The sequence below is a fragment of the Zootermopsis nevadensis genome, unplaced genomic scaffold (assembly GCF_977971745.1).
Source record: "Zootermopsis nevadensis isolate Lab colony 2312 unplaced genomic scaffold, Znev_1.0 Znev_ptg000001l, whole genome shotgun sequence".
Taxonomy (NCBI): Eukaryota; Metazoa; Arthropoda; class Insecta; order Blattodea; family Termopsidae; genus Zootermopsis; species Zootermopsis nevadensis.
This window is the reverse complement of record NW_028259133.1, coordinates 15,067,800-15,081,885: the sequence shown is the minus strand read 5'-3', so window position 1 is coordinate 15,081,885 and position 14,086 is coordinate 15,067,800. Positions and strand designations below refer to the sequence as shown.

Genomic DNA, 14,086 nt, shown 5'->3' with positions numbered 1-14,086 from the left:
CCACCGTATTCTCCATTATTACTTATTGAGAGTTAGGTACAAGAAATGTAAATATTCCCGCCCCGAAATATTCATACTCACAACTTTTTTTAAAACTATATATCCTCCATTATCAATTGGATACCTTTGCACGTACACTACAGTGTTACATGAGTGTCAGAGGATCATATATCAAGTAATAATGAACGCATAATAAAACGTAATATGTTTTTGAAAGCTGCTATAATTTAAAAATTAAAGAATACTTCAGTGCGGATTGATACGTATATATATATATATATATATATTTGACGTCCAGCATACCGTAACGTCATATCCGATTACAAATGGCTGCCTAGTGACGTCATTGTCACACGCTCGTCATTATGCTCATACTGTACAGATGCTTCGTCTTTAGGTTTTCGGCACTGGAATTACTAGAATGAATGTGTAAAGGGAGAATTTCAACACATTTCTTCGCTGTTGTAGCAGGGAAAGAAGACAATTTTAGACCAACGCTCTTCATAAGCCAATAGGAAACATTACGTAATTAAAAATAATTCGGATACTGCCAAACCATATTTAAATGCCGTCAGAACATTCATGGTTACGCAAAGGTTGGTATGAAACTGTTAAACATAGAAACGCAAAAGTAACTGGGAACTACATAGGATGAACCGGTTGAACAAACAAGACTTTACTGCCGTAACGTTGCCTACTCGCGACATGTCGAACCTACCTTCGTCGATTAGCAGGGTCTAATTTTCTCCCCATTGGTGGATGTAATGCTTTTGCTCTGTTTATCCATGAAGCTAAGTAGGCTAACGGATTGGGTTGTACTGATGAAGTTGATTAAGATATTTTCCAAGAATTCCTCCTTCAAAATAATCATCAATTGGGATTTGCATTGAAGCTGTCATCGATTTAAATGAACAGGTCACAAATTTTAACAATTCCGATTGACTGAACGAGAACCTAATCGCTGAAATAAAGTAAAACTGTAAGCTTATGAGGGGGAAAGGATGTATAGCTCTCATTTTTAACCTTGCGCTGGGTGGGGGAGAGTGGTTAGCGTCACGCCCCGCGCCTTACCCCGAGAAAGGACCCGTAGGAGACTGGGTGGGTCCCGAGACGGTTGGACGCAGAGGCTAAAGATTTAATCGTTGAAGCCAACTGTAATATCATGAACGAATGTGGAGATTTTAATACATTTTGACAGGAAATCGTGTCAGGAATGTCAATATGGCGCTGTAAATTTTCCATGTTTGGAGTTAATGGTATTGTTGAGCGAAATGTAATATTTGTTCCATTTACCATGAGGTTCAGGAACTTGTATAAATTTGCATATGTTGTTTCATTACCCTGATTTGTACTCATATTATTGGCATGTCAAATTTAGGATGAGATGGGTAGGACATGTTAGTGCATATACACAAGTATGAGGAACCTAAAGAAATTATGAGAAACACAAACCCAGTTTTGAGCAGAATACCTGACGTAAGAGACAACTTGGGAGCATGTGTCCAATTAATTAAAAAAAAAGGGATGTACATTATACACTATAAATTCAGTTTGCATAAAAGGCAAGCAAAGTGTTCTCTAGCTTGATTTTCTAAGCACCTATTAGCTTGCAATGAACTGCTCCACAAAATGTTTTGTGATGCTACAGTCCTCATTGACCTTGATACTCATTCACTGCAGATACACATCTTCAGGCCACAGTCTATGCAAACTGTCCTTGACATCATGGGTGATATTAAATGTGGTTAATATATATATAAAACATAAAAAAACAAAGGAACATGAAACACTCATTCACACTCCAATATAATCTTATGCAGTGAGTGTTTCACACCTGGTCTGTCCTTCAGTCCTAATTCCAACCTCTGCAGAGTTGTGGCAGTTTCAAGTAGCAAGCAGGCAAAACAGAGGTATTATGTAATCATAAGCATTTACTGCTATATTATGACATCTGATAACTGTTCAGTGTCTGCCAGTTTTCGGCATACTGCCCTGCTTGATTCAAATAAGAATTTACTGCCCGTTGAAACATTTTGGCATGTATTCATATATAAGCAGCAGTATCCACAATCTGATGCTGGAGTTACTCTCATGTGTACTTCAGTCTTGTAGGTAATCATACCTTTAATTGGACCACATAAAAATAAATGTAGTGGGGTTGGGCATGGAGACCTTCACCTTTGGGGCAGAATGTAGCCACGATATTTCCCACTGTTGGTGCAAAAATGCACACAGATTTTCACGTAAAGTACCTGTTCAATTCTTGCACATGGACAGACATGGCAATCATAACAAACACATTTTTGGAACTTTTACCAAATTTTCAAGACAATGCATCTGTAACAATGGTTTAAATAATCTGAAACTAAAATAGCAGTACATTTACTTTTTTATTTCAGATAATTGCCATGTCTTGCTAGTAATTTAAAAGTAAAACCTAGTAAGTTCAAGTTACAACTTATTGCTCTTGTCCTGAACAACCATTAGATCTGCTGGTGTCAAAAATTTAAAAAGCAAAGAGACATAGTAAATAGCGGTGAAATTTTATTATTTATAATATGACAAATGAGAATTGCCACCTCCAAGCTTTACAGATGTACATATTAGGTATTTCATTGTTAAATTAATTTATATGTAAAAGGAATATTCAAAACAAAATACTGCAGCCAATAATTAATGCTTTTATGTTTAGAAAGATGAAGCAATTAAAATATTATGAAGTCATTGATCATTACATTTGATTGTGCTTTGCACCTTGGCGAATTACATGCTCATGCCATCACTTGGAGACCGAATATCATCAATCTTTAGAATCATTTTCACAAGCTGAGTTGCCAAAACAAACTGCTGCTTCTTGCTGTGTAGGGACTCAATAACATGCTGCTCTTTCATGTCTGGAAAAAAAGTAATCTTAAAAATTGCAGTAACATTTTGAAAATCATCAACTCTGAATGTGTCAACAACCATTGTATCATGAAAGAAAATGCAAATCCGTACTGTATATATTAGATTCAATTCTGAAGATGTAAATACATTGCTTATTCCATGCAGAAACTTTCATGTTATTTGACAATGATCATAACTTGCATCATCATTACAGTGAATATTTTTAGTTTCTGTAATTTACACATTGTAAAAATGTTCTGATATTGCCCAGTAATATACTATCTTATTTGCAGAGAACTTTGACAAAGGGCAAAGGGGAAGGAAAATGCATTTCCTGCAACTGACACTTCTTTGATTAATATAAAAAAACAGTAAATAAGGTATTCCACTGAATGTAGACACAATTTCAAGAACTGCAGGTGTTACAGCATGAAAAGGGACCTAAAAACTCAGCCACCATCATTTGTGTAGGTCTATGTAAACAAGAGAACTAAACTGAAGCAGCTGAAATGAGATTCCAATGGATTCCTGCAGTTTATAGATCAGAAACCAAGCAATTAGGCAAGGACTAAATATATACAACATTTGAACTTAACTTGTAGCCTGCAAGTACCTGATGTCACAACGGCCAAAGTGTCTTAAATGTCAAAGCTACAATGCCCATAATCTAGCAAAAACTACAAAAAACAAGACATAATGGGATGTGTTGTAGCAATATTAATATCAATCTGTACACACCACTGGTTCCCTTCAGCATGCAGTCAATACCAAGAGCAGGATTTCTTTCCTTCACTTGGCGAGCCTTCACTTCGGTTAATGTGTGGATTGGTGACAGACCAGAGTTCTCTGCCAGTGCCAATGGCACACTCTCCAGTGCATCAGAAAAGGCACGGAAAGCATACTGCTCCAGGGATGAAATCTGATAAATATATGAATACATCATGTACTTTTTAAAAGACAGACCAACTGCTAGCCAAACAATATTAAACTTCATGTAAATTGAATATATCCCAGGGAATAAAGAACATGAATGAAAGTTATAAGAAATTCTGTGAAAGGATACCAAGTCTTAATTTTAGACAAATGTAATAAAAAATGTCAGGAATAGAGTCTATGAGATTTCACAAGTTTCACATCAACTACATTATGAAGGGAGTTTCAGATATGGGAGACTATACTGGTAGGGAAGAAAGTAGCAGAATTTATTTTATTTTGCCAAGAAGCTAGAACCTGAGCTGGGTTTAAATCTGAGTGCACTGAATGCAATTTTATATCTGGCTGATGAGACTTGGAGGTGACTACTTTCTCTGACATTTACTCCACCAGAGCATCATGCATTGCAACTTACCTTGTCAGCCTCCTGGGAAGTTGCAATGGCACATGCAATTTCTGCTGCTCCACCACCATACACCACTCTGTTATCCTGTACCAAGTTGCGTACCACACAAACAGCATCATGGATACTTCGCTTGGCTTCCTCAATAATCTGTTATGCATAAATGATTACAATGCCACTACATAAATAAATAAAACATTAAAATTTAACATGCTGAAGTAGGAAAGTCACAAAATACAAAACTGTACTATAATTTTACCCCTGTATGAATCAATGTGAATCCTAGTTTTGGGTGATGGCACTGTGTAATGTTACTGGACTGCCAGCATTTCAAAGATTCTTACAGATGCCATCTTCAAGGTGAAATGACTACTACACAACCTCTAGAAGGAAGAGACTGGCCAATTTAAATTTAATAGCTGGTGTCCACCTTGCAATAGAGACACAAATCTGTAAAGTAAAATTTCATTATAATGGGGTTTAAATCCAATAGAACTAGACAAGTAATATATTTCAAGGAATAAACTAGTTTTTCATTTACCATCTTATTTCCTCCTCGAATAAAAATAGTGACAGCCCGTGAATTCTTGCATTCTTCAATGACAAGCATACGATCCTTAGTGGTTCCAAACTGAAGTTCTCGTACAAGACCAGCATGTCCAAGCTTGTCTGCGGAAAGTTCCTCAAACCGGGGAACTATCCTACCCCCTGTAGCAATAGCAATCAACTGCAACAGAGTTGAAATGTGAACATTTGGGGGGGGGGGGGGGGGGGGATGGATGTATAGATAAACAAATGAACAGATGCTAAGTTTAACTTCTTATTTTAGCATGCACCCACATGAAGAGTACTGAAAGCTGTTTTCTTTGTTAGTAATACACCTAGTATCACCCTTAACTTTATTTCATGGTAGTTCAAGATAATTTATTTTAAGTAAGTAAAGTTCCCAAATAGATACTATTATTTTCTGTTCTCCCCTTCCTTCACCTCCCCACATTTCACAAATGGCTAATTTTTACCTTCTGGGAATCTCCTGATGCCTAATTTTCATATCTGAGTATTCTTTGTTGTCCTCATTTACATTACTAGTTAGGGTGTTTCCCCTACGCAACAAAAACTCTGATACTTACCATACTCTGTGGGAAAGGATTTATTACATTTATGTATCTATCTTACAGAACATAATTGAGATTCAACCTCAACTACTTAGATCTGGGAATCATTTGACAATGATTTTTATAAGATAAAAATTTGTGATTTGTCGTCTATCAAAAAATGACGTCATCAAACAAATAACGCTTCACAGCTACGAGATCACCAGCTACCAAGACATCAGAACTATTTAAGAAATGAAGAAAAGTGAAAGAAGACATTATCAACTATTTGAAGTGCCAACACCAACAAGGTAAACTGATACTAATAATACTACTCATTCGATATATTACGATTACAAAAACTGACGTCTCTGTATTTAAATTATATTTGGGCAATAAATACAATGAAAGGAAGGTGATTAAAACACCTGAGTACTCAAGATTTTAAAATGCAACCAAGTTGGAGTTGGTCAAGTGTTTTAACTCCCTTCCTTTCATTGTATGCTGAGTAAACATGACGTTTCCTAGGTAACCATTGTCGTCGATTTGTTGATATTGATCTTACACATTTTTGTGACCCGTCTTCATTGCACTTTTTTGCCGAATGACCTTGATAGACGAAAGGAGCACTTTGCTCTAGTATAAGAAACACTTCAGCTTTTCGCTCTTCATGACACTGAACTGTCTTCTTACAGATCATCTCCACTTTTTATGAATAATGGTCACATGGCTACAATTTTAAACAAAATTAAAATGAGATTAAATTCAAAATACAAAATTTTGTTCCATCAGACTATGGGGAAGGAGAGACCTAGGATTTCAACAATTTACTTCTGACACAAGAAAAAATACTGTTACTTTGCACTGGAATGTGAATTCTTATTCTCAATAACTGCTGTTTTAACATAATGATATATCTCTAAATTAGAGTAAAATTTCATGTTTCTTGTCCAATTTTCTAAGTTTTAAATTACTGTCCTCAAGATTCAAAGTCACTGTGTCCACGCGATACTTTAAGTGAAGACATCACGGTATACTGACTCTTCTTCTCCAGCACACATATACACACAAGAACAAAAAGTTAAAAGGGAAAATGTAGCAACAGTCAGTACTTCCTACAACACAATACTGCTGTAGGAAGTATAAGGTCTGATCAGTGTCAACATTTTTATGGCATGGTGTCTGACCAGAGAAACCAATGGCAAATGGCATCTGGAATTCTGCCATGCTGGGTCTGATCAACTTAAGAATTAATATCATCATCATCATTACAGTTTCTACAGCCTATTACAGGCCTTGACTGCCCCCAACTTAAGAATTACTACTAACCTCAATCTCAGGGCCACCAACCCAACGCACAGCAGGCAGCTGCCGTTGCAACAGCAGGTGGTTAGCCTCATCATCAAAGCCCCACTGACAGATGGCAAGAGTTGCACCAGCATCTTTCACCTTCAAACACACATAACAAACTATGAGTCTGGTGTGAGACATTAACAAGGGCTGCAAGCATAGAAGCAAATGCAAAAGACATGGGTGAAGGGAAAACCTGGCTGCATATCCCTTCCTCTTAAATTCCTCCATTAGTATAGAGAACACAGAAAAACTTTACATTAATAACAAACTTAAAAACCTAACACTACACATATTTAATCTTGGTGTGCAACTGGTTACCAGGACCATAAAACAAAGCTATAACAAGAATGGGATTTTTATAACATGTGCACATATAAAAAGTGATTATGCTTGTGGGGTAAAGTGAATTATGTTCATACGATTAAGTGATTCAAAATAGAAAGCTCAGATATGTATCCCAGCATGACATAGTGATAATGGTTAAGAAAGAGCTGTCAAAATAATGTGTACAATGCAGGGACATTTAACAATATTACCATCTTTATGCCATAACATCACATTCAGGACATAAACTGTAACATTATGGAAGGAAGAATCCTGAACAGTACCTACATGAGTAATGGAGAGTAAAAAGTAAAGCTGTCCCACTATACACCATATAGGCACTTGAGGGGAGAGGAGGTATAGCTCCTACTCATTCTTGACCTCAGCACTAGATGGGGGCGAGTGGTCAGCATCACGACCCGGCCACGCTTTACCCCCAGGAAAGGACTCGATACCCACTGGATAGGAGGCTGGGTGGGCCCCAGAAGTGGTCTGAATGCGAAGAGTAGAGGAAAAATCCTCTGCCACCATCGGGGATCAAACCCCGGTTGTCCAGTTCGTAGCCAGTCACTATACAAACTGAGCTATGCCAGCTCCTTGAGTGATGGTGTCAGAAGCTAAAAATGTGCTGCTCACATCAGAATGAGAAATCCACTGACTGGATCCCCCAATGGTTCAGAGCAGTTATTAATCTTGCATTATGCATTAAATACAAGATAGACAAAGCAAAGACTATTCTGTATTCACACACATGCAACATCTTCAGGTTTATAAACACTTACCTGTTGAACCATCTCTGAGAATTTCTCTGCTTCATATTGGCGTAGAGCCTTATAGTCTTCCACTGAAGTAACATCAAGCTTGTGTTTTGTCTTAGGTTTTGGTGGCTCAAATGGGCATGTTAAGATCGCCAGTTTAACATCTTTCAGAACCTGTCACAAGTAAATCATAAATATGACAAAACTAAATAAGAAAATTTTCAAGTGAAGCAATCCCTCACCAAATACAAGAGTTACATTCCTGAAAAACACTGTGAATGGCAAGGCCTGATGGGACACAGGTCTCAGGGGAGCTTAAGACACTGTTAACACTAATCAAAGCCTTAGATCTGTTTCTTCACTAAATACAAGAAATATTAAGGTCAAATAACATTAGACATAAAATAAGTTTTACAAATAAACACAACAATGGTTACCTGGAATACAGAAACTTACTGACAAATATTTAGACTTAAACTAAACACAAAACTGTGCTGCTCACATCAGTATGTGAGATCCTTTGACTGGATCCCCCAATGGTTCAGAGCAGATGTTAATCTAGCATGTAATACCAAGTACTGGATAGACAAAAGAAAAGGCTACTCAGTATACACTTCCATGCAAAGGCAGAACACTTTCATTTGAAAACACCATAAATATGCAGCAATACAGCTCACTCTACAGACAGCTTGTTGGATCAAGACTGTGCTGCAACCACAAATAAAGTTGCAGAAACTGAAAAGGCCTGACAACCAATATTTTAACAAAAAATAATATAGAAATAATGTATTTTAAAGACTTCTTATAAAAAAGCTGTATATATAACCAAAAAATATGCAACTTAATCAGAGAATAAACTATTTCACTTTTAGGCCTATATAACTGCTGCAACAGGAACAGACACAATTACATATTATCTTACACACATCACAGCACACCTGATAATGCACACAACACTAGAGACACTACTAATTTCTGCAAGTAGTAATACTAGTAACAACAGAATAAAACAGTTATGAATGTTTACCTTAGGCATCTGTGGATGAGAGAAGTCCTTGTCAATAACAACCCCCTTTACAAGCACGGTGTCCTCTAAACGACCACCTACTTTTCCCTCAACCTTGATGAGTTCAAAGTTCACATCACGCTTTTCCATATCTGCGACAGCCATAACAGCCTGAACAGCAATCTCTGCCATCTGCCGATGGCACTTGTTCACTCTGTACAGAACAAATTTGAATGAAATATTCAACATGAAGCTATACTTTTATTATATTTATTCTAAGATTTGTGGTGGTAGCAGTTTAGTGGCTAGGATACCAACCAATTTCTTCTTTTTATAGGATCACCACTGACATATTTTAACTATTCATCTAATTCATACATATAAATCAATTTTAAAACTATTTTTTTACAGAAGAAATACATTTATGGAAAGAGTGAATGCAATCATAGTAAAGCATCAGGAAACAGAAATATCTTACATCTTGGAACCAAGTGTTGTCATAGCTGTCTGGATAAGTGGTTCCAGGTTTGTGAAGTCAACAGGGAAGCTGTCAGCAATTTTCTCCAAGTGTTTCACTGCACACTGTGCTGCCAGTTCAAAGCCATCAGCAATACGGATTGGATGGATTCCCTTGTCTAACAAAAGTTCTGCTTGTTCAAGAAGAGCTCCTGCCAACACTGCATAAATTGTAACATTAATAATAATATGTCACAATTCTGTGCCAGTTTACACCCTCATGTGTTTGTTAGCAACACCTGTACTGACATCAGGGCCATCCCTAGGGCAGAGTGAGTGGGAAAATCACCCTGGCCCCTGGACATAAAAATTATGATGTATGAAATATTTCGTGCACAATGTCACCTTAAGCAAAAAGACCAAGTAAAATTTCACTCAAGAACTAGTAACTGCACTGTGCCAATGTTCAGTGAATTTTCCTGCACCAAGTATATCTAAACAAAAGTTCGTAGAGATGGGAAGAATTTCTACTATTATTACAGATTTGGAACAAGAACATATTGTGGGGTTTAGTTGTTTTATCACATGCTCATGATTAGTTTCTTATACCTTTCTGTTATGCATCTAGTTTAGAATTTATGCTTCTGCACATTATGTCTGAATTTTCTTTCACTGTTGATGTACATATGCACCAAGCTAATTTTGTGACTGACTGTGAGTGCCAAGTACAGGAAATGTGTGTTGTTTCAATATCACTCAAACACATGTTAATATAATGCATATAAGAATTCTATCAGATTTACTGATAAATAGTTTCAAAATATTTCAATCATATTATATAATCATGTGAATGTTGGTGATTATTACATTATTATTCAACAAGTACAACCTGATGCAATACAAATAAATAACATCTCTAAAAAGCCTGCTTTGCATTTTCTTGTTATAACATACTAAAATCACAGCTGCGGAGCTGTAGTATTGTTGCCTGGTGAAATATGACTCTGTCCTCCCCCTATTTTCACTCAACTGTAAGGTAACACAGACTCCCCCTCTCTGTCAAATATGACTGCAGCACAGTATAAGATATTGTGACAACACAGAAACAATGACAAAAGTGACGATAATTATTAAGAGTTATATGAAGACAACTTTGACTCAAGAGAGGTTGGGTAGAATGGTTCTTTTGTCCATAAAGAAAGTAGCAGCATCAAGCATCAACTACAATAACCTCATAACAGAGTTTGCAGCTAGGAAATCCAGGAAAGTGGATTACATGTAAGCAAGGCAAGACAGGAGAGTTGTATTTTTAAGCACATTAGAACATACCTCGGAGAAAGAGGTATTGTAACTACATGTTCTGAATTTTTAATAAAATCTGGAATGTTGATAGATCTTTGATCAGTACATAACTTTTATGAAATTTGTTTAGTGGGTGGGAAAATAACATAATGGCTTATATGGTAACACAGCTACCACCAACATGACCAACCTTTGGAACGTTTTCCAAAGATGAGTGCCTTTCATTTACTCCTAAGCTTCTGATTTTATTTATTTATTTATTTATAGTTTACTTAACGATGTGCTTTCAGTAGCTCAGACTATACAATGTCCAATTAGTGGACGATAATGAATGATGAATTAGAAAGGACATGGAAGAAAATGGTTGTATCCTAATTTAAGGACTTATCCTGGTATTTGTCTGGAGGAAATGGAAAAAACCACAAAATCCCAGTCATGATACCTGGTCTCCAGGCCAAGATTTAAACCCAGGACCTCCAGAATACGAAGCAGGGGTGTTAACCATTCAACCACAATGTTCGGTTTTTAGGATCATATCATATTCAAGTGTAAAAAGCATATTTACTGATCAATAAATTATAATTGAATCCCCATCATACATTCCCTTCATTCTCATTTCACCACACAGTAAACACTTCAACAGTGGTAAATAACCTCCACTATTGAGTTTCTTCACACTTCAGAGCTTAAACTACCTGTATACAAGGCACACAAATTAAGATTTCAGGAGGAAAAAATAAAAACTTACCAACCACTCCAGTAGTGCCATCTCCAATTTCATCATCCTGTGACTGAGATAGCTGCACCATAAGCTTAGCGATCTCATGATCAACATCCATAAGTTTCAATATTGTAGCTCCATCATTTGTAACAGTGACATCACCATCAGGACTAACCATCATCTTATCCAAGCCTTTTGGTCCAAGCGACGTCTTTAATGTGTCGGCTATTGAACGCCCAGCCAGAATGTGTGACTAACAATAAAGCACGTATTATGCTTCAACAGAGCTAATTAATACATATATTTCTAGAAACGTAGCTTGGCTCATTAAAAATTTTGCATGAGAAAGGCAGAACTAGACCTAACACAAACATTTCAACTGATCAGTTTGCCTCCACAGACTGTTTTGAAATAACTCTGAACAGAAGCAAAACATTAAAAACAGTAAACAACAGATTCTGACAATAAACATCAATGTGACAAAGAGATGAAACAAAACATAAAGTTGTCCCCAGTGCTTTACTAAGCACAGCAACCTACAGAAAACCCGAGGCATAGCTCCACGCATTCATAACCTCAGCACAAGATGGGGGTGAGTGTTTAGCTACATTTTAGGGCTGCTTCTTCCCCCCCTCCCCCCAAATACAGCCCAGTACCCACTAAATAGGAGGTTGGGTGGACCTCAAAGAAAAATACTGCCCCTAACAGGAATCAAACAATACTCAATCATATCACAAAGAAATATAATGTCACTGCCAACTCGCAACCAAAGCAGTGATCACTCATAGCTGAAAGGCTGTGCTGAGATGTAGTGCTAAAAATCCTTCTTTGAAAATGACTGTTTTTTGGGATATTGCACACTGTAATCTGGCATAAGTTTATCAATGTTTCAGGTGCTTGCAGCCTCCATCATCAGGCCAATAAGTCATCACCATATATCAATCAATATACACTATCCCGGTATCTACAACTAACCTAACCATCTTGATCGAATCATCATAGATGCTGCTATTGATCGTTTCTTTCAGATATCTTACTGCTAATCACTTCTAGATATTTGTGAACAAAAATTCACATCCCAAACTCATAGCACTTCCACGAACTACTTACAGAAAATACATAGGTGGTCCGTTCACCAAATACGTTAATAACTAAAAATTAACACTTTATACTGCTCAGCAAGAAGAAATACAAAGTTCTGCTTCTGTTCATTAATGCACAATATAAGAATAATTTTTTATCTTAAATTATTGCATAACTAGAAAAAACAAAGCTAACCTTCAAGGCATCGACACCAGTTAATCGCTTTTGATTTTGTTGATCACGAATTATAATGAAAGGACGACCATATTCATCGAAAGCTAAAGTTCCCGGCATTGACGCCATGGTATTATTTTCAATATATATTCACGTATAACTTAGAACACACTGCTTATGCAGCACCACTATTTCATTACAAACCACCTAACCATTCACTAACAAAGACCATCAGATCATCTGTGATTCTCGCAAATGTCCGTAAGATGTGAGATGGCCCACAAAGCACAGACTATTATGGAGAAACATGCAACTCAGTCGCAGCCATCGATCATAACCGCAGTGTATTCTTTCTCCTAATTCTGGTAACAACAATTTCCGTGTTAGGACACAAAATTCTAACCGCCAAACAGTCTTCAATGGTCGAAAAGCCTTAGACTTATAGTTAAAGATACTATTTTTGGGTCATCTGTGGTCATGGATATACATTTATCGTCAATCTAACATGATTAATTATTCATCGCCCTGATGACGGAGGCAGTATGACCTCTGAAACGTTGGTTAACATCGACCAGACTACACAGCGCAACAACCCAGAAGACAGAAATCTTCATACTCACAGCTGTGAAAACTTCAAATCGTACATGATTAATTAAATTTTTGAGCTTCGTAGTGGTTCGTATTGCTCTGCCACCTGTGAGTCGTTTACAGTTAAACACCTTGGATCTACGAGTAGTGTAATGAGTAGTCCAGTCTTCCACCTGTGAGTCGTTCACAGTTATTTAAAAACATATGGGCGATACCAGTGATGCACATGAGTCTTCCAACCCCCAACCCACCTTTTGCCATTTCGACAAATCTATTCATTTAATGCCAGGAGTAATTTTGAAACCCAAATATCACAAGTTGTCTATGACAAAGTAGAACTTGCTTTGTCTTTTGAGTAAAAATAAATGTATCATACTTCTCACTTCAATTGCGCTATACTGCCAAATGCCGTCTAGTGAAGTGGACTATTAAAACGTCCGGTGGCGGTAGTTCATTTGGTTTTTCGATTAAATTGCCCTGGTAATGGTGACAGTAAGTAACCACTTGTAAAATGTTGGTAAACAACTACCATACGTACATGGAACAACTTCTAAGAAGCCAGTCTTCAAGATTAATTACTGTTCTGTCACCTTATTTCACATTCATTCTTTTCAATGTTACATTCAGATTTCACACAGCAAATTAGTTCCAAAAATATCTTTTCCCATTTTTGTGAATGTATGTAAAGCAGTATATCACTTGTTCCCAGAAACTGTAAAGTTCTTTACTGGTGTTCTTTAAACATTGCACAAGGAATTTTAAACATTTCATCAGTATTCAACATTGCAACACAAAATCTCTGAAGTGAAGTATACTAAATCAGAAGCTCAATCATTTTCTTTCTTCATTAAATACTGTCAGTGTGATCAAATCATGGAGAGTGGAATGGGTAGGCCATGTAGCACATATGGGGGAGAGAGAGATACATACATTTTAGCATAAAGAGGAGACCTTGAATGACATAAGTGTAGCTGGGAGGATAATATTCAAACACACCTTACAGAA

At 36.8% G+C, this 14,086-nt stretch overlaps 1 protein-coding gene, 1 long non-coding RNA gene and 1 other non-coding gene across 3 annotated transcripts; 1 reads left to right on the top strand and 2 right to left on the bottom strand.

Moving 5' to 3' along the window:
• The first annotated feature begins 340 nt into the window (after positions 1 to 340).
• On the top strand, positions 341 to 3,782 carry LOC147875215 (uncharacterized). Its single transcript, XR_015533837.1, has 2 exons — positions 341 to 596; positions 3,180 to 3,782. It is a non-coding gene; the product is annotated as an uncharacterized LOC147875215 (long non-coding RNA).
• CCT5 (chaperonin containing TCP1 subunit 5) lies at positions 2,525 to 12,806 on the bottom strand. Its single transcript, XM_022064444.2, has 10 exons — positions 12,515 to 12,806; positions 11,264 to 11,489; positions 9,236 to 9,434; positions 8,779 to 8,971; positions 7,776 to 7,925; positions 6,646 to 6,765; positions 4,764 to 4,949; positions 4,235 to 4,372; positions 3,625 to 3,805; positions 2,525 to 2,894 (listed from the first exon to the last, which is right to left on the bottom strand). Exons 1-10 carry the CDS (start codon positions 12,620 to 12,622, stop codon positions 2,764 to 2,766), a joined length of 1,632 nt encoding a protein of 543 aa, XP_021920136.1. The 5' UTR covers positions 12,623 to 12,806; the 3' UTR covers positions 2,525 to 2,763.
• LOC147875214 (small nucleolar RNA SNORA15) lies at positions 6,408 to 6,545 on the bottom strand. The gene has a single exon (XR_015534990.1). It is a non-coding gene; the product is annotated as a small nucleolar RNA SNORA15 (small nucleolar RNA).
• Positions 12,807 to 14,086: the final 1,280 nt, after the last annotated feature.